Source organism: Odocoileus virginianus, chromosome 5 (assembly GCF_023699985.2).
Source record: "Odocoileus virginianus isolate 20LAN1187 ecotype Illinois chromosome 5, Ovbor_1.2, whole genome shotgun sequence".
Lineage (NCBI taxonomy): Eukaryota > Metazoa > Chordata > Mammalia > Artiodactyla > Cervidae > Odocoileus > Odocoileus virginianus.
This window is the reverse complement of record NC_069678.1, coordinates 2,012,627-2,033,636: the sequence shown is the minus strand read 5'-3', so window position 1 is coordinate 2,033,636 and position 21,010 is coordinate 2,012,627. Positions and strand designations below refer to the sequence as shown.

General features: G+C 41.7%; 1 protein-coding gene and 1 long non-coding RNA gene across 2 annotated transcripts in view; one reads left to right on the top strand and one right to left on the bottom strand.

Moving 5' to 3' along the window:
- HMGCS2 (3-hydroxy-3-methylglutaryl-CoA synthase 2) overlaps nucleotides 1-9,246 on the bottom strand; it is a 25,353-nt gene extending 16,107 nt beyond the window's left edge. Inside the window, exons 1-2 of the mRNA XM_020900705.2 lie at nucleotides 9,084-9,246; nucleotides 1,457-1,911 (exon numbers count right to left, since the gene is read on the bottom strand). Of these exons, the coding sequence (XP_020756364.1) occupies nucleotides 1,457-1,911; nucleotides 9,084-9,187 (559 nt within the window). The 5' untranslated portion in view covers nucleotides 9,188-9,246. The remainder of the gene's footprint in view (nucleotides 1-1,456; nucleotides 1,912-9,083) is intronic.
- On the top strand, nucleotides 7,004-21,010 carry LOC139035111 (uncharacterized). Its single transcript, XR_011487622.1, has 2 exons — nucleotides 7,004-7,218; nucleotides 13,544-21,010. It is a non-coding gene; the product is annotated as an uncharacterized lncRNA (long non-coding RNA).

Below are 21,010 nucleotides of genomic sequence, written 5' to 3'. Positions count from 1 at the left end.
TGGTTCAAAACTTCTTGGTGAGCTCCAGAACCACCTCCTTCCTTCTAAAGGTCCTAGGTGGATGGCTGGCCAGTTCAGAAGCAGAAATCACATCTACACTGACCTGGTCTGTTCTTGGAGGTTGCCATTAGGCTCAAACTTAAATATGCTTTTTGTGAAAGTACAGACTAACAATTCACTTCATAATGTTTGTTTAATATTTTTCCCAAGAAGACAACACATTAAAGAAGGATACATTCGCAGCCCTCTCCTGTGGAATACCCAACTATTCAGCAGAATCTACTCATTTGAAATGACATGCTTAAAGCTGATAATGCCCCCAAATATAGGCTCTGATTCTTCACTAAAGGCTGGTGAGTGTCCCTTGTCTTTAATTTGTACTCTCTAACTAAAGGCTTGGTTTGACAGATTGGTGGTGTTGGTAATAGGGGCTGCTGGAGAGGTAATAATACAAATACCGAGCAAGAGCACTCTAAGGACAGATTTGAGGATGTCAAGTCTGGAACATCACAAATCAATGGAACTATTAATGGTGAGGCCATGCAGGGCAATTGGAAAAACACTGAACAGGTGAATGGAATTGTACTGCCTTGCTGCACGAACAGAGAAAAGCCCTTAAATTCTTCTTGGCCTCTATGAGGAGTACTGGGTTAGCTAATCTCTAAGGTCCCCACCACCGTCAAGTTTTCATAATTAATTTTTAAATTAGTGCTTATTATGGTTTCTAAAGTTTTAAGTTCTAATTTCCAACTTAGTAAATGGAGGGCCTTGTCTGTTCAGGAGCTGTTTTGTCACATCTCCATTGATACCATGTTTAGTCCTATCAGCACTGGAAAGCAGGTAGGCAAATGAAAACTGCTAGTCTCTCAGAGGTTAAGAGACTTGTCATTAGTTATTGCTAAAGCTAGGTTTCTAATTCTCCTAGGAACCAGGCAAGGGAGAGAGAGCAGAAATACCCGGTGTCGTAGTCTATCCTGTGATTCTTTGGGTCTATTTTTATCAGGGTGCTTTCTCCTTGACACCTGGGCTTGTTTAAACCTTTTAACATCACCAATCTCTTTGTCCATTAGGGACTTAAGAGAAACCTTAGACAAACAGGAGCACTGAAGTGGGAAATATGCTGAATTTGGTTTGGTTTCCTGCTCCCGCCACACAAGACATGTAGATTATTAGAGTCTCCATTTTTTTCATCCATAAAACAGGTCTGACATCCACTTCCTAGGGCGTGAGGAGGACTCAGTGAATAGCTATGTGAACACGCTCCCTGAATAACTGTATGAAACCATCCAAGTCTGAGGGGTTGCTGTCCCTGTGGTTGTTGGATGATCACAACATCTGTGTGTGTAATGTGTCCTTTCTTCTGTGGATGAACCTACCCGGGGAACGGAGAAGCAAAACCAAGGCTTCAGCATCTACCCCAGCTCCCTTCTTACATAAGGCCTCTGGCAGCACATACCATCCCAGGAGCTGGATTCCATCCAGTTGGCAGCATTGAAGAGGGAGGCAGTGCCACCGTAGCAGGCATTGGTGGTATCTATGCCCTCAATGTCAGTGTTGCCTGAATCCTGGAAGAGCTCCATGAGCACTGTTTTGACAGCCTTGGACTTATCGATGATGGTCTCAGTGCCCACCTCCAGGCGGCCCACGGAGTCCCAGGGGAGCTGCGTGCGCTCCATCAGCTGTTGCACCACCGTCAGGCAGAGGGAGTTGACGTCCTCCTGGACCGAGCAGAAGCCCATCTGGGTCTGGCCCAAGCCCACGGTGTACCGCCCCGCCTCCACCTTGTTAAACTTCTCCAGCTCTGTCTGATCCACATACTGGGCTGGAAAGTAGACCTCCATGGCAAGAATACCCACATCCTTGGGCCAAGTATCTGTTTTGGCCAAGGGGACAGCTGGAACTGTAGAAAAACTATAACAAGAGAAACCAATCAAAATTCCGTGCGTGGTCCCTAGCTAGTTTCCTTAAAAGAACACAGCAATCATTTCATTCATTTTTGAAAATATATTTTGAAGATATCAGATAGATACAAATTTAGGATTGTTCTATTTTTATCAATGAATACAAATTTAAAATCACTGTATTTTTCTGTTTAATTTACACTTTTATCCTTGGTAATGGTCCCTTTGGTATTTTTATGGCTAAATACATGCAGAACAAGCAAGGGCTGTGGGAATATAGAAGGCTGAGAGGGAAATTCTATTTTTTCTTTTTAATTTTTGCCTGTACCCTGTGGCATATGGGACCTTAGTGCCCCGAACAGGAATCAAATTCATGCCCTTTGCCTTGGAAGGCAGAGTCTTAACCACTGAATCTCCAAGGAAGTTCCAAGGGCAATTCTAAATGGAAGGAGATAAAAAGTGGAGAAAGGGTCAGTAAAGAGGGAAGAGATAAACTTTCTTTCCTAGACCCATCACCTCTTTTCTTTTTAAAATTATTTATTTATTTATTTATTTCATTTATTTTTATTAGTTGGAGTCCCATCACCTCATGGGAAATAGATGGGGAGACAGTGGAAACAGTGTCAGACTTTATTTTTGGGGGCTCCAAAATCACTACAGATGGTGACTGCAGCCATGAGATTAAAAGATGCTTACTGCTTGGAAGGAAAGTTATGACCAACCTAGATAGCATATTAAAAAGCAGAGACATTACTTTGCCATCAAAGGTCCATCTGAAAGGCTATGGTTTTTCCAGTGGTCATGTATGGATGTGAGAGTTGGACTGTGAAGAAAGCTGAGTGCCGAAAAATTGATGCTTTTGAACTATGGTGTTGGAGAAGACTCTTGAGAGTTCCTTGGACTACAAGGAGATCCAACCAGTCCATCCTGAAGGAGAAAAATCCTGGGTGTTCATTGGAAGGACTGATGCTGAAGCTGAAACTCCAATACTTTGGCCACCTCATGCGAAGAGTTGACTCATTGGAAAAGACCCTGATGCTGGGAGGGATTGGGGGTAGGAGGAGAAGGGGACGACAGAGGATGAGATGGCTGGATGACATCACCGACTTGATGGGCACGAGTTTGAGTAAACTCCGGGAGTTTGTGATAGACAGGGAGGCTGGCATGCTGCGATTCATGGGGTCGCAAAGAGTCGGACATGACTGAGCTACTGAACTGACTGAACAGAATTACTTTACAATATTGTAGTGGTTTTTGCCATACATTGACATGAATCAGTCATGGATTTACATGTGTTCCCCATCCTAAACCACCCTCCCACCTCCCTCCCCATCCCATCCCTCTGGGTCACCCCAGTACACCAAGCCTGAGCACTTGTCTCATGCATCCAACCTGGACTGGCGATCTGTTTCACACTTGATAATATACATGTTTCAATGTTGTTCTCTCAGATCACCCCACCCTCGCCTTCTCCCACAGAGTCCAAAATTCTTTTCTATACATCTGTGTCTCTTTTTCTGTCTTGCATATAAGGTTATCATTACCATCTTTCTAAATTCCATATATATGTGTTAGTATACTGTATTGGTCTTTATCTTTCTGGCTTACTTCACTCTGTATAATGGGCTCCAGTTTCATCCATCTCATTAGAACTGATTCAAATGTATTCTTTTTAACAGCTGAGTAATATTCTATTGTGTATATTTACCACAGCTTCCTTATCCATTCGTCTGCTGATGGGCATCTAGGTTGCTTCCATGTCCTGGCTATTGTAAACAGTGCTGCGATGAACATTGGGGTACACGTGTCTCTTCAGTTCTGGTTTCCTCGGTGTGTATGCCCAGGAGTGGGATTGCTGGGTCATATGGCAATTCTATTTCCAGTTTTTTAAGGAATTTCCACACTGTTCTCCATAGTGGTTGTACTAGTTTGCATTCCCACCAACAGTGTAAGAGGGTTCCCTTTTCTCCACACCCTGTCCAGCATTTATTGCTTGTAGACTTTTGGGTAGCAGCCATCCTGACTGGCGTGTAATGGCACCTCATTGTGGTTTTGATTTGCATTTCTCTGATAATGAGTGTTGTTGAGCATCTTTTCATGTGTTTGTTAGCCATCTGTATATCTTCTTTGGAGAAATGTCTGTTTAGATCTTTGGCCATTTTTTGATTGGGTCATTTATTTTTCTGGAATTGAGCTGCAGGAGTTGCTTGTATATTTTTGAGATTAATCCTTTGTTGTATTTGTTTGCTATTATTTTCTCCCATTCTGAAGGCTATCTTTTCACCTTGCTTATAGTTTCCTTTGTTGTGCAAAAGCTTTTAAGTTTCATTAGGTCCCATTTGTTTATTTTTGCTTTTATTTCCAATATTCTGGGAGGCCACCACCTCTTTTCAATCTGGATTCCTAATCCCCCTGGAGATCTGGAATTTCTCTTTCTAGCTAGCAGTAAAGAACTCACCAAGCACATATTCCATTTGTTCCGTATAAAAGTATCTGAAAGCTGGCTACTTTAGAAATATTCTTAATTTTCCAGATGTTGAAAGCAAGGCAAACATTGGTGAAGTGATATGCCCAGGGTAACTTCTTAGTTTCTCGTGTGTTAGAAATATTCTGCCCTGGGGCTTCCCCTGTGGCTCAGTGGATAAGAATCCACCTGCCAATGCAGGTAACACGGGTTCCGTCCTTGCTCCGGGAGTACCCTTCATGCTGTCCAGCAACTAAGCCAGTGAACTACAACTACTGAGCTTGTGCTCTAGAGCCCAGGAATGGAAATTACTGAGCCCACAGGCTGCAACTATTGAAGCTCTAGTGCCCTAGAGCTTGTGCTCCACAAGAGAAGCCACCGCAATCGGAACCTTGCTCAACACAGCGAAGAATAGACCCCGCTCACCACAACTAAAGAAAACCTGAGAGCAGCAATGAAGACCCAGTGCAACCAATAAATGCATAAATCTTTTTTTTTTTTTAAGAAATATTCTGTCCTTTCAGTCCTGAGTGCTGCCAGATTCCTTTGACTTGCATCAGAATTCCTGACGGTGGAAGTGATAAGATGGCTCTGCAGGCTTATCAATTTAGCTCTTCGCAACAGAAATTGTAGTTCAGATGGAATGCATCCACCCATCATCCTTAGGACTCAGGACTTCTCTTAACGCCAGTTTTTCTATAACAGAGGTAATTTTGAAGGACTGCTGGGAGGCAAAAAGTGGATCATGTGATCACAAGATAGTGAGTGTAAGTGATAAATGTTTATTCCTATTGCACAGGGAGGATCCAAGTTTAGCTCTCTGCCCTGTTTATTTGGTGCCACTCAAATAAGTGGGGTCTGTACTCTTGAATGTTTGTGGTAGAGCCCCCAGTACTAGGAACTAATAGCTAGCCAGATCTCAGTCCTGTGCTTGAATGGGCTTGCCCTCATCCTCACTCTCTCTCCGCAGAAGGCAATGGCGCCCCAATCCAGTACTCTTGCCTGGAAAATCCCATGGACGGAGGAGCCTGGTAGGCTGCAGTCCATGGGGTCGCGAAGAGTCAGACACAACTGAGCGACTTCACTTTTTCACTTTTCATTTTTATGCACTGGAGAAGGAAACGGAAACCCATTCCAGTATTCTTGCCTGGGGACTCCCAGGGACGGGAGCCTGGTGGGCTGCTATCTATGGGGTCGCACAGAGTCGGGTACGACTGACGTGGCTTAGTAGCAGCAGCAGCATTCTCTGTCTTCTTCTCTAAGCTCACTCCATTCCTCTCCCCAGTGAGAAATCTCAAGTATCAAGGAAAGGTTCCAAGAATAAATCTCTTGGTAACTTTTGTAACTGTCTTTGTAGGAGGTTATTACTTGGAAATGGATTCCAGAGCCTTGAAGAAAAGATGCAGATGTTTCCAGAAACATAAGACTACAGGAGTTAAGAGTATCCATCTAATTGTGCACTTTCTCTAAATGATAATACACACATATATGCATTAATATACAATATTTGTTGTTCTTTTTCTGATTTAATTCACTCTGTATAACAGGTCCATCCACATCTCTACAAATGACCTTAATTTACTCCTTTTAGTTGCTGAGTAAAGACCCTGATGCTGGGAAAGATTGAGGGCAGGAAGAGAAGGGGATGACAGAGGATGAGATGATTGGATGGCATCACCGACTGAGTGGACATGAGTTGGGTAGGCTCTGGGAGTTGGTGATGGACAGGGAGGCCTGGCATGGTGCAGTTCATGGGGTCGCAAAGAGTCGGACAAAACTGAGCAACTGAACTGAACTGAACTGAGTATTTATAGAGAACGGACCTGTGGACAGAGCTGAGGGTCAGGGGAGGGAAGGCTGAGACGCATTGGTAGATTAGGATTGACATTCACTACCATGTGTATAACAGCTAGCTAGTGGGAATGTGCCGTTTAGCCCAGGAGCTCAGCTCTGCGCCCTGTGATGGCCTCGAGGGTTGGGAAGGAGCGGGGTGAGAAAGAGGCTCAAGAGGGAGGGGGTATATGTATACATAAAGTTGATTCACTTCATTGTACAGCAGAAACTTACTCAACATTGTAAAGCAATTGTACTCCAAAAACAAAGAATACTATATAAAGACCCAAACATAGAGAACAAATGTATGGATACCAAGGAGGAAAGGAGGCATGGGATGAGCGGGGAGATTGTGATTGAAACTATGTATAAAATAGAAAACTAATGAGAACCTACTGTATACCATGGGAAACTCTACTCAATACTCTGTGGTGACATAAATTGGAAGGAAATCCAAAAAAGAAGGTACAATGTATATGTATAGCCAAGTCACTTTGCTCTCAAGAACCAACACACCATAACAACTATACTCCAATACAATTTTTTTTAAATAAATAAGTTAATTACAAAGCAAAGAATAGCTTTGCTTAGTTTAAAACTGGTTTTGTTCTGGTATTGCTTGGTTCAAGAACATGCATCAGACTTTTATTTCTTTATTCCCTCTCGCCTCTTTTGTGTTTCAAAATTAGTTATTACATGCTAGGCACAGTGCCCTGGAGGGCTGTGGGGGTGAAGGGATTGGGAAGAAAGGAGCTCAAGGTTTTTGGGAGCCAGTGAGAGGAATGAGAGGAGCACATACGTACTATGTAACCCAGCGGAGAGTCAGAATGTGCTAAAGGTCACAAAAAACCCCACAGGAGTTCAAAGGAAGCAGAGATCTGTGTGGGGGAGGACCAGGAATGGTTTCATGGAAGGGACTAGATTTGAGGTCAACCTTGATGCATGAGTGGAGTTTCTGCTGACGAAGAATTTGGCAGGGGGGCTGCAGAGGCACTGCCATAGCAGGTGGTGATTGAACAGGTGAGGATACCTGGCGCAGAGAGCGAAGGGGAGCAGGGGGATAACAGATGAGAAAACCAGGTGGGCAACCGTGAAGTGGAGGGCACAGTTCTCCCTTAATTTTAAAGGTGGTGAAGCACATGGGGTGGGAGCAGTCCTTCTGGTAGATTTAGAGCTGATGCAGGGTGGGTTAGAGGGAACAGACGCACAGAGACAAGGAGAGTCATAAGGAGAACTCTGAATACCCACCAGGCCATGGAAAATGGGATGAACCGTGCGGACACTAAAAAGGAAATGTGAACCCTGATTCCAAGTGTTTGAACCTAGGACATCAGAAGTGGGACAGACTGGTGAGGACTGAGGTCTGCCTCCTGGTGGGAAGCCAATGATTGCTTATTGAAACAGGCAAATATACGTCAATCCCTTCCTCACAAACACAAAACCAGGTTAAATTCTGGGACATTTGCCTGTATGCAGAGGGTGGAGGAGAGTGTGGAGGAAGGTGGGGAGTCATGAAGAAAATAAAAAGGCTAGGGAGTGTCACCTCCTACCTGACACATCCACACACCCAGGTTCCCTGGGAACCTGGCGAGGGAAGACCCTGGACCAAAGTTGTTTTTCTAAACATTCATGGAGGGCTTCTCATGTGGAACTAGTGGTAAAGAGTCCACCTGCAAATGCAAGAGATGTAAGAGACACAGGTTCGATCCCTGGGTTGGGAAGATCCTCTGGAGGAGGGCTTGGCAACCTACTGCAGTTTTCTTGCCTGGAGAATCCCATGGACAGAGGAGCGTGGTGGGCTTTAGTCCACAGGGTCATAAAGAGTCAGACATGACTGAAGCTACTTAGCATGCACACGCAAGAACTTCCCTGGTGGTCCAGTGGTTAAGAATCTGCCTCCCAATTCAGGGACACATGTGGTCCAGGAGGATTCCACATGCCATGGAGCAAATAAGCCTATGTGCCACAACTACTGAACCTATGTGCTGCAACTACTGAAGCCTGTGCACCTAAAGCCCATGCTCCACTAGAAGAGAAGCCACCGCAATGAAAAGCCCGCATACTGAAACTAAAGTAGACTCAATTCACCACAACTAGAGAAAGCCCACACCCGGCAATGAAGACCCAGTGCAGCCAAAAAGAAAAAGACCCAATGCAGCAATAAATAAATGAATAAGTAAATATTAAAAACCTATCCAAGGAACTTGATAAAGAGATGGGAGGTAAGAAAAGGCTAGTCCTAAAGTACAGTGGATAGTTTAGGGACTCTAGGGTGCTAGTGGTTGCTGTGTTACATCAATGCTGGGAGACTGCTAACACTTGGGCCAAACTGGGAGAATGTTTACAAAGGAAAGGAGTGTGTGCGTGCTTCTGTGCACAAGCACATTGCACACACACAGGCAAACGCTTATCTTTTAACTCATGTTCCCCTTTCCTGAAATCAGAGAGCAGAGAAACGCCTTCTTATCCTCAGTCCATTCTGAATCTGACTGCAGTGACTTGCAGCAGCTGGTTTTACTAACACTGCAGTTGAAACAGCATCATGAAGGTCTCAGCAGAGCTAGGGTGAAAGGTGAAAACAGTGCTGGGGGGCCCTGGTACTGATATTTCTACTGCTTTGTGACTCTAGGGGAGTAAAATGTGTCTTGCTGACATCAGCAGGGGCAGAGGTTTGATATCCCGGAATTCTGTAAACATACCTGGGCTGTCTGTTTAGAGATGAGGTAACTGAGACCTTGAGAGGTTAACTTGCTTACCTAAGGCTGTGCCCAAGACTTGTCAACTTTTGACTGGGATTCTAATGAGCCCTCATGCCTCTCTTTTACTGGTTCCGCGCCGCTTCTCAAAGAGTAACCCATGCAGTCCTGGGGACCAGCGAGACTCACCTGGGGTGGGCTGCTGGGAGAAGGCGGGCAGGCAGGAGGGAAGCTTCCTGCATCACTCTCTTCACTTGCAACACCTGCCTCACTGGAGTCAACAGCCGCTGCATTTTTGGAGGAGCGAGCAGAAAGCCAGCGATGCACAGTCCTTGGGGGACATGCCCAGTAGTGTTGGTTCGGGCTTTATATATCCCAGAGACTCCTGCCTCCGGAAGCCCTGCCCCTGCTTATCGAGGCTCTGTGGCTTCTAGAATGGGGTAAAAGGTCTCATTTAGAATATGGGCGAGTCAAAGAAAAACATCATCTCTCCAACATGTACATAGCTGCCCTGCTCCTGGGCATGTGTGGGAAAGGGTGGCACTGATACCTCCTTTCTTGGGCTCTTTTGGCAGCCTTGTTTATGCTCAGCCACCTCAGGAGGCCATGGTGCTCCTTGTAACAGATCCTAGGTTACCCCCACCTGGTCTGCTTTGAACCCTTCTCTGAATTACTCTCATTTGGCAGTCCAAGAAGCTCTCTGTCTAGTTACCTGTTATTATTGTGTTGGCCAAATATTTTTGTCAGGTTTTTCTGTAAGATGTTATGGAAACTCCAAATGGACTTTTTGGTCAATCTAATTTTTAAAAGTAAACAAATTCATTCATATATTTATTTTTTGGTGGCACTAGGTGTTCATTGTGCCCGTGGGCTTTCTCTAGTTGTGCTGAACGGGGGCTACTCTTTGTTGTGGCGCATGGGCTTCTCATTACCGTGGCTTCTCTTGTTGCATCAGTTCAGTCAGTTCAGTCGCTCAGTCATGTCCGACTCTTTGCGACTCCATGAATCGCAGCATGCCAGGCCTCCCTGTCCATCACCAACTCCCGGAGTTTACTCAAACTCATGCCCATCGAGTCGGTGATGCCATCCAGCTATCTCATCCTCTGTCGTCCCCTTCTCCTCCTGCCCCCAATCCCTCCCAGCATCAGGGTCTTTTCCAATGAGTCAGCTCTTCACATGAGGTGGCCAAAGTATTGGAGTTTCAGCTTTGGCATCAGTCTTTCCAATGAACACCCAGGACTGATCTCCTTTAGGATGGACTGGTTGGATCTCCTTGCAGTCCAAGGGACTCCCAAGAGTCTTCTCCAACACCATAGTTCAAAAGCATCAATTCTTCGGCGCTCAGCTTTCTTCACAGTCCAACTCTCACATCCATACATGACCACTGGAAAAACCATAGCCTTGACTAGACAGACCTTTGATGGCAAAGTAATGTCTCTGCTTTTTAATATGTATCTAGGTTGGTCATAACTTTCCTTCCAAGCAGTAAGCATCTTTTAATTTCATGGCCGCAATCACCATCTGTGGTGATTTTGGGGCCCCAAAAAATAAAGTCTGACACTGTTTCCACTGTTTCCCCATCTATTTCCCATGAAGTGTTGGGACCAGATCCCATGATTTTAGTTTTCTGAATGTTGAGTTTTAAGCTAACTTTTTCACTCTCCTCTTTCACCTTCATCAAGAGGCTCTTTAGTTCCTCTTCACTTTCTGCCATAAGAGTAGTGTCATCTGCATATCTGAGGTTATTGATATTTCTCCCGGCAATCTTGATTCCAGCTTGTGCTTCTTCCAGCCCAGTGTTTCTCATGATGTACTCTGCATATAAGTTAAATAAGCAGGGTGATGATACACAGCCTTGATGTACTCCTTTTCCTATTTGGAACCAGTCTGTTCCATGTCCAGTTCTAACGGTTGCTTCCTGATCTGCATATAGGTTTCTCAAGAGGTGGGTCAGGTGGTCTGGTATTCCCATCTCTTTCAGAATTTTCCACAGTTTATTGTGATCCACACAGTTAAAGGCTTTAGCATAGCCTTTATTTTAGCATAGCCTTATATTTCTGCATAACAAAGCAGAAATAGATGTTTTTTTTGAACCCTCTTGCTTTTTCAATGATCCCATGGATGTTGGCAATTTGATCTCTGGTTCCTCTGCCTTTTCTAAAACCAGCTTGAACATCTGGAAGTTCACAGTTCACGTATTGCTGAGGCCTGGCTTGGAGAATTTTGAGCATTACTTTACTAGCATGTGAGATGAGTGCAATTATGCGGTAGTTTGAGCATTCCTTGGCATTGCCTTTCTTTAGAATTGGAATGAAAACTGACCTTTTGCAGTCCTGTGGCCACTGCTGACTTTTCCAAATTTGCTGACATATTGAGTGCAGCACTTTCACTGCATCATGTTTTAGGCTTTGAAATAGCTCAACCGGAATTTCGTCACCTCCACTAGCTTTGTTTGTAGTGATGTTTCCTAAGGCCCATTTGATTTCACGTTCCAGGATGTCTGGCTCTAGGTGAGTGATCACACCATCATGATTATCTGGGTCTTGAAGAACTTTTTTGTATAGTTTTTTTGTGTATTCTTTCACCTCTTCTTAATATCTTCTGCTTCGGTTAGGTCCATACTGTTTCTGTCCTTTATTGTGCCCATCTTTGCATGAAATGTTCCCTTGATATCTCTAATTTTCTTGAAGAGATCCAATGAATACTCAGTGTTGATTTCCTTTAGGACTGACTTGTTTGATCTCCTTGAAGTCCAAGGGACTCTCAAGAGTCTTCTCTAACACCACAATTCAAAAACATCAATTCTTTGGTGCTCAGTCTTCTTTATGGTCCAACTCTTACATCCATACAGGATTACTGGAAAAGCATAGCTTTGACTGCATGAAACTTGGTCAGCATTTTCATTTGACTGAGACAATAGAGACAATCAGAAGAGAAGCACTCCATCTTTTACTCGCAAATTCAGCAAACTGCCTGCCTTTATACCCCAGACTCTACCTTCCTGCAGTTCCTATCTAGAGGAACTATCCCTGCTCTAATTTAAATCCGATGTCACCACTTGTTCACTGATGGTACTCCCTCTGCTCTGCGTGAATGGTAGTCCTGCAGTCGTCCTCTCTTCTCTCTGATTATTTCTCCTTTCTACTTGGCTGCTTTTATCAGTGCACAATCCCATCTTTAAAAACTCCCTTTTGACCTTATATATCTTACCAAATGTGCCATCACATCTATGCTCCCCTCTATAGAAAAAGTCATTAAAATATTGTCTGTTCGGTGTTTCACGTCCTTGCTTCTCACTCAGTCCTTAACTGATCCATTTAGGCTTTTGTTTCACGTGTTCCATTGAAATTCCTTTTGTCAGGGTCATTAGTGACTTCTTTCTTGGCAAACCAATGGTTGGTCCTGAACCTTAAGCTTACTAGATTTCTTAGGAGCACATGGCATGTCTTCTCACGGCATCTTTCTTGAAATACTTTTTTTCACTTGGCTTATAGAACCTGACAATCCCAGGGTTTTCCTCCAAATCACTGGCCACTCCTCATAGGTGCCCCTCTTCTTTCTGAAATGTGGAGTGCTCCAGGTTGCTGCCACACACTCAATTCGCTGAGAAAATAGATGGAACTAACTAAGAACATTAGGGGCTTAGGCCAAAACACCCAAATATTCACATAAATTATGGATATATAATAGATCATTTTTATAAAAATTGAAGACCAAAACAAACTAGTTAATCCAGTAAAATTTTATTTAGTATATATAAGAGATTAAGCACTGGCAATATAGGTGGACGGATCAGCTTTATTTCTCTCTCTCTTTTAAATTGGCAAGTACTAAGCCATTACTCAGATATGCAGATGACACCACCCTTATGGCAGAAAGTGAAGAACTAAAGAGCCTCTTGATGAAAGTGAGAGAGGAGAGTGAAAAAGTTGACTTGAAACTCAACATTAAGAAAACTAAGATCATGGGATCTGGTCCCATCACTTCATGGCAAATAGATGGGGGAACAGTGGAAACAGTGGCAGACTTTATTTTTGGGGGCTCCAAAAGCACTGCGGATGGTGATTACAGCCATGAAATTAACACAGGCTTGCTCCTTGGAAGGAAAGTTATGACCAACCTAGACAGCATATTAAAAAGCAGAGACATTACTTTGCCAACAAAGGTCCATTTAGTCAAAGCTATGGTTTTCCCAGTAGTCATGTATGGATGTGAGAGTTGGAATATAAAGAAAGCTGAGCACCAAAGAATTGATGCTTTTGAACTGTGGTGTTGGAGAAGACTCTTGAGAGTCCCTTGGACTGCAAGGAGATCCAACCAACCAGTCCATCCTAAAGGAGATCAGTCCTGGGTGTTCACTGGAAGGACTAATGTTGAAGCTGAAACTCCAATACTTTGGCCCTCTGATGCAAAGAACTGACTCATTTGAAAAGACCCTGATGCTGAGAAAGATTGAGGAGGGGAGGAGAAGGGGATGACAGAGGATTGACATGGTTGGATGGCATCACCGACACAATGGACATGGGTTTTGATGGACTCTGGGAGTTGGTGATGGACAGGGAAGTATGGTGTGCTGCGGTTCATGGGGTCGCAAAGAGTTGGACACGACTGAGTGACTGAACTGAACTGAAGCAATTGCTCTCCTGCAGGAGGAAACAGAAACCCACTTCAGTAGTCCTGTCTGATGAATCCCATGGACAGAGGAGCTTGGTGGGCTACAGTCCATGGGGTCACAAAGAGCTGGACATGACTGAATGACTGAGAACATACAAGCAATTACTCTGTGCCAGGTAGTATGTTAAGCACCTTTTGCATATTTTCTCTTTTAATTCTTGCAACTGAGATGGGTACTATTATTCCACCCATTTTACAGATGAGCAAATTGAGGTTTTCTAAATTATTATACAGTTCTTATAAAATTAAAATATATAAATTATATATGACAAAATTATAATATATAAATCTACATATAATAAATAAAATTATTATATAATTCTAAATTAAATGATATAGCCATCTGTGGCTCAAGACCTTGCCAGTGACTGAAATCAGCTTTGAATCTAGGCTCTCTGGATCTATGCATGATTTGTACCAATCTTCAACCATTTTTGACCTGAAAAATGGCAACAGCAATCTGGCTGTTAAAGAAGTCACTTCTCAAACACTTACATAAACTCACATTTTGGTATTTTCTAAATGAGGATATTTTAATTCTTGCTTTGAGACTTTGAGATCCTTCAACTCCCAGAATGCAGCTCTTTAGCTGGACAGTTGATGAAAGAGAGTTGATTAATCAAAAATGTGTCAGGTGCTAGATCAACATTAAGAATCAGAAACATTGAATATTATGGATTAAAAAGTTTAGACATCTAGGGTGAATCTTGCATAAACAATGTTTGTTTTTAAAACAATTCTGCCGAGAAAGCTGATTTAGGAGAGAAAAACTATAAACAAGATTCCCAGGCGTCTAGATTTACCATCTTTAGCTACACCTGCCTCTACTACCTCAGAAACTCATAGTCCTTATTTCAACAAATGCACAGAAAATGCGTTTAGCCAAGATTCCTATGGCTGATAAATTGAAATGGAGCCTCAGTCACGCAGATTTACACTTTATATCTCAATGTAAAGGAAAGGAGTTTTCACAGAGAGAGACCCACAGACTTAGAAAACTAACTCATGGCTGCTGGGGGTGTGGCAGGGTGCAGGGTAGAGGACTTTGTGAAGGTCATGTGCACATTGCTATATTTAAAATGGATAACCAGCAAAAACCTATGGAACTCTCAATGTTATGTGCAAGCATGGATGGGAGGGGGTTTGGGGGAGGATGAATACATGTATATGTACGGCTGAGTCCCTTCATTGTTCACCTGAAACTATCACAACATCGTTAATTGGCTATACCCTAATACAAAATGTTTTTGGTGTTAAAAAAAAAATAAAAAAGAATTAGAAAAAAAAGAAAAAAGTGATAGAAAGGTTTGACCTAAAAAAAGAAAAGAAAGAAAGAAAAAAGAAAAGGAGTTTTCAGATTTCCAGGCATCTGAAAGTATGTAAGAGTTATTTCTACAGAAAGTGTAGATCTAGGCACAAGCCTTATGTTTAGGGAGATAAACTTTGTTTATTTAACAATAATACTATTTCAACCCAAGCATATCTGATACTTCATCAGTTTTGAAATGTTCTCACATGCAATCTGTACTTACACCAGTTCTAATAAGTTGATTTGGGCATGGAGCTTCCAGAAATGAAGTGACCTTGCTTGTGGGTGTGTGTCTGGTTCATGGCAATGTCTGGGAGCATTATTTTTGCTGTATCTCCAGATTGGGGACTCTTTCATCACATCTCCACGTGGATTCTGCTATGAAAGGGAAGGAGTATCAGTGTTGCTTATGATTTTATTACTGGTTAACTAGCCTCTCTTTGCCAGGTCTTGCCTTCTGTAATTACCTGGGGTAACATTCAGACCTTTGATTCTAAAGCTTTCAGAGTTTTGTGAGGGAGGACTAGTAAGTGTCATAGATTTATTCCTATCTATCTAATTAGGTGAGAGTTCCTGAGAAAAGTAGGGGAAAGGGCTTGGAGCCTGATGATACTTCTCAGAAGAAAAGCATTAAGCACTGGTGTTTGTTGTTTACCTTGAGTTACAGCATTCCAAGAGTTACCTGGTGTTTGCAGTATCATCTAGGGAGCAAACCTAGCAATATGATGTACAGTCTCAAGGGGGAAAGATTCAATATTTGCACAGGAAAGGCACAGAGTAGTGATGGTAGAGTTTCCCATGAGTCTCAATGAGCAAACCCCGGCATCATCTGTCATCCCTTCTTTAACCTTTATTGTCCAGGCTTCATTATCTCAGACATTTAAACAGTCTGAAAAAAAAAGCAAACTACATTTCCATGACCATTTTGTGTCAATAACAAATATGTCACAAAATAGCTAATTTACATAAGTAATATCCTTTTCTTTTTTTTTGAGCTCTCAAAATTTTGTTTTTAGATAATTATCATATATTTGTCTTAATTATCATAATTTATATTTGCATAACATTTTATCAAACCCAAATTTTTTCTGCTTGGCCACATGGTAAACTGCCATAGGCTGTTGAATGCCTCTTCCTAAATCCACTTGGAAAACACTAGGAAAAAATGGGTAAAGCATAAATTTGAAGAACAATTTGGAATGAAAGCTGTGAGAAATCCTTGAGGAGTCTGAAGGATGCCCTGGATCAAGGGATGTGGGAGAGAGGTGGGGATGAAGTTGGATGAGGCCTGGAGCTTGGAGGGGAAGGATGGCTGAAAGCCGCAAGGGGAGGAGGGAGACTGAAAATGCTTTACCTGGTGCCTTGTTCATGAAAAGAGCTGCAGACTGACCAATCATACACTGACAACTACTCTAACAAACCTTCCTTCTCAAACTGCTAACTGGTGTGGTGACCCAGCAGTATTTTCTCCAGGTGCTGTAGTTTCCTAGCAGTTTAATTGTCCAGGCTTGGGCAGAAGAGTTTCCTGGTGAAGTACCAGCAAACAGGATCGTCATCATTGTTTCTCCAGTGTCTGGGGCTCACTTGAGATGTGCCCTGAGGAACACAGAGTGAGGCTAGATTTTCACTGTTTCCCCGACACAGAGTGCTGGAGAGTATCCATCATCCCCAGGAGCATGAACTCATATGCCAAATTAAAGATGCCTTGAGGTCTACAAAAGAAAGCTAGTGCACTGAACAGAATGTTCGAAAGAGACAGACCAAGAATTTAAAATGACCATCCTATGTGCCCTTAAGAAGGGGAAGGACGATTTTGTTCTATAGGTCACTGATAAGATCACAATGAAGAGTTCATATATAACTAATTCTACATAATGTTGAAATAAAGACTATATACATGAGAAATATTACAGAATGGATTTTTAAAAATAGTGAGTAAGAATAATCAATTGAGAAACTCTCAAAAAAGGCCAATAAGAAAGAGCAAAAAGAGAAAATATTGTTTTTAAAAAAGCTAAGAGATTGGAAGAATAGATATAAAAGCATCAATATTTGAATAATGGGAATACCCAAATGTTGGTCCTTTAATGGACCGGAACCTGGTGGTCCGGAGTCAATGATGAGAAGCTGAAAGAAGGAAAGAAGCTAATATTCCCTGGGTTATGCAGCCAGCTTTCGCATTCCAGGGAATCAGCCAGAAATAGAGAGATAAAGAGAGAGAGAGGAAGAGAAAGAAAGAATGAATGAAAGAAAGACACAGGGACCCAAGCTCTGATGGAGAAAAGGTGTTTTAATCAACAGGGCGTGGGCATATATACTGTCTTAAAAAGTAGTTATTCTCAGCAGAGATAAAGATTAAAATTCCAGACTTACAAAACACAAGGCGATCCCTATTAAAGAGAGAAGCGGGGACTTATCACCATAATGAGAATCTAACAAAGGAAATGCCTGGATTCCTCAGCCCCGGGAAGGGCAAGGCATGCCTCTCTTCTTAATTCCTGAATAATCAGGAATTAATAAGGGCCAGAGGATTCTGACACCCAAAGGAAAAGCATTAGAAGAAATAGTAAAGATACATTTCCCACTTTTAAAGAAAGAAGACACATCTCAGTCTGAAAAAAACTTATTGAGGAACAAACAAAAGAGTCACTGAGAAAATGGATCCAGAGTACATATAGACAAAGGGGACATTCTAAAAACTTCTAGAAAGGAAGATTGCCTACAAAAGAACAAAACTCAAGTGGCATTGCACTTCTTAATAGCAACACTGGACTAAAGATAGTGAAGTAATAAGTTTAAATAATTACGGAAGTGACACAAGTTGTCATTCAAATGTAGGGCATAACAAGTATGTTTTCAGGTACTCAGAGACCCATGACGAAAACAAAGTTGGAGGAAGCAGCAAATGAAAAGAGAAATAAACTCAGGAGGATGTAGCACTAACTACAGAAAAAGGTGGCATTGATTTAATAATTTGGTAAACATATCATTGTTTATGGACAAGCTCAAAATAAAGAAAATGAGAAAGCAAAACTATAACAACCTTAGTAAAAAAGCCTAGTTATATCTACATGACAGGGGAGTGGGGTGGAAAAGATGGAAGGAACAAGAGATCTGTCTTAGAGCAAAGAATAAAACAAAATTCAAATGGGTTAAACAATTAAAAACCATAAAGTATCTGATGGGAATAAAAAAATGATTTGACATTACACCACCTACAAAAGATCCCTGCTAATCACAATGGCACACAAAAGTTGAAAATGAATGGTTGGAATAAAACATACTATACAAATATAAATCAAGAGAAAGCTGAGGTAGCAATGTTAATATTTAACAAATTGGGAGAGGCTAGATTATTTAATGGTTAACGTACATGTAGAAAAAGGTAAAACTGAATTCATATGAGAGTTGGAGGTAATTTGGATATCCATCATTTGAGAGAGAACAGGTAAAATGTGGTTGAAATTATAACTCAGAGTGTTATAAAATGACAAACACCACAAATAGCAAGATAGATGCATCTTAAATGCAATGCTCGAGTCAAGCAAAGTAGAATTTATGTAAGTTTAAACTACTCACAAAACAAAAATACCTATTTTATAAAAACAGATACAAAGAGAAATGGCTGCAAAGGCAGGATGGGTGAGAGAGTTGAGAGTGGAATAACGGTAAAACCACAAATTCCATATCTATGGCTACCAGATCTTATAGTACAGAGGTATTCACATAGACTTTGGAGCCAGGCCAATCTGGGTTTGAATCTTAACTTTTCTGTATCTTACTTAAGCAACCTGAAATAGTCATTTAATCTTTCTTAGAATCATTTTCTTATCAATTTCTTCACTTGTTAGGGGTGGACAATTGTAGTTCCTGCATCATTGGTTTGTGGTGATGGTTAAATGCACGTAAGGCACTGAACACAGTAGTTGTTTAATAAATGAATATTGTTATTATTTTCCTTATGTGTTGGGAAAAGGGTGAGAAAATGAACTAGTATCTATAGGCTGAAAAGGATCTGTAGATATTGCTGGACTTCCTCTCATTGCCCACTACCACGTTTCTTCCTACCAAAGAACCCATACATTTCATTTGGTGCATTCTGACTGGACCTTGAAAAATCAAGGGAATTTCTGCTGGGTGAATGCTATTAACCTTTCAAGAGAGGAAAGGAAGAATGACTAGAAGTAATTTGGCAAAAAAGTTTAAAGAAGGAACTTGGCAACCTGCAACATTGTTGGGTCCAAGATGGAGAACATCAAATAGGATAATTATACCTGCAGGTCATTTTTTACCATAGAAAGGATTTTCTCTGCATAGTGATTGGGTTAGTCTGGCTTTTGGCTGACCTGAAAGCCCAGGATAATAGGGCAGAATAAATTTCCTCTCATGCCCATTGGAAACGTCCTCCCTTCATTTTGAAATCAGTTCATGTTTGGTCATGAGGAGATAGGATCTAGATGGAAGGTCAGGTAGTTAAGCCATTCAACAGAGTAAATGGCTCAGAAAAACGAAAAGTTTTGTTCATGTGGTAGAGCCAAGGACTCCTACTCCTGTGAAAAGTCTGATGCCTGAAAATTGTCAAATATCTGGAATTCTTAGTATAAATGTCTAGACAGCAAATATGAATTTTTTTCCCCACATAGGAAGTTTCTTTGATTATCTCTCTTAATACGAAGACAAAACTCATTTCTGAAAACTACTAGTAAGCAAACAAAATATATTCCATCAAAATCATGGTTAATGCCTTCATGTGTATCCTTATGGATGGTTTCTGAACAGATATATTATAGGTGAAAAAATATAACATCAATAGAGAAAACTCTAAGCACCTCCAACTGGTAATAGGTGAGTGAATACACTTCAAATGTCCTCCTCTCCCCCATTCCCATACTGGTTTTCTTTTATTCTAATTTAAAAGTCACTTTACCCCTTCACTTTGTTTATACACTACTATGTTATTTATGATGTACTCCCCAAAGAAATGTTCTCATATTTTCCTTCCCATCCGTCTCATCTACACAAGGTCCCCGATCCTCCCAGAGATTGATTCACCCACACCAAACACCACCCACAACATTCATCACAGCTAATGGTGGCCTCTCTCCTCAACTTCTAGAATTGTCTACTCTAGGCAGAACCACATTCCTCGGTACCCCCTAGACCCAGGAGATTGATTTTAGACTCCACAGCTCTTCAAAGAGTACCATCTTTTTTTGTTTGTTTAACATCCTCATCACCTCTCAAAGCATCTATTGTTTTAATTAATTAATTTTATTACTTTTATTTTTGGCTGTGCTAGGCCTTCACTGCTTCGCGGGCTTTTCTCTAGTTGCAGTGAGCAGCCTTCTCATTTCAGTGGCTTCTCTTGTTGTGGAGCAAGGGCTCTAGGGCTTGCAGGCTTCACGGTTGCAGCATGTGGGCGCAGTGGTTGCAGCTCCCGGGCTCTAGAGCACAGGCTCAATGGTCGAAGTGCAGAGGCTTGGCTGCGCCTCAGCATGTGGATCTTCCCGGACTAGGGATCGAACCCGTGCCTCCTGCATTGGCAGGTGGATTCCTCACCAGTGAGTCACCAGGGAAGCCCAAACAGTACCATTTTGCTCAGGCCTCCTTTGGAGCTGCTGACACAGTATGGAATGGAAGGATGATTAAAAACTCTCTCACCTCTTACCATATCAGAAACTTTCATTCATCCTTTAATGAAGGGATTAATTTAATCCTTTAATGCAACTGTTAACTGGGTTAACAGTTACAAATCAAATGCTGCTATGTCAAAATCAATATACAAAGAACTCTTTCCTAACGTGAAGTAAGGTCTGCTAATTTCTTGAGGAAATAATTTGTGATGGAAGAAAGAAAGTAAATAAAGAAAGAGGGAAGGGAGGAAAGAAAGAAGGAATGAAGGAGTGAAAAAAAGGAAAAAGGACAGAAAGGTATCAAATCCTGGATTTGGATCCTCATGTGCTATTTACTCACTAAGAGACCTCAGTCAATATATTTAACATCCCAACTTTTAATTTTCTCATATATGAAATTGGAATAATAATTTTAAATACTTTATGGCTTGTTGTGAGGATTAAATAACTTGTAAGTATTTAATACTTGGAAAGTACTCAATAAATTTTAGTAATTGTGA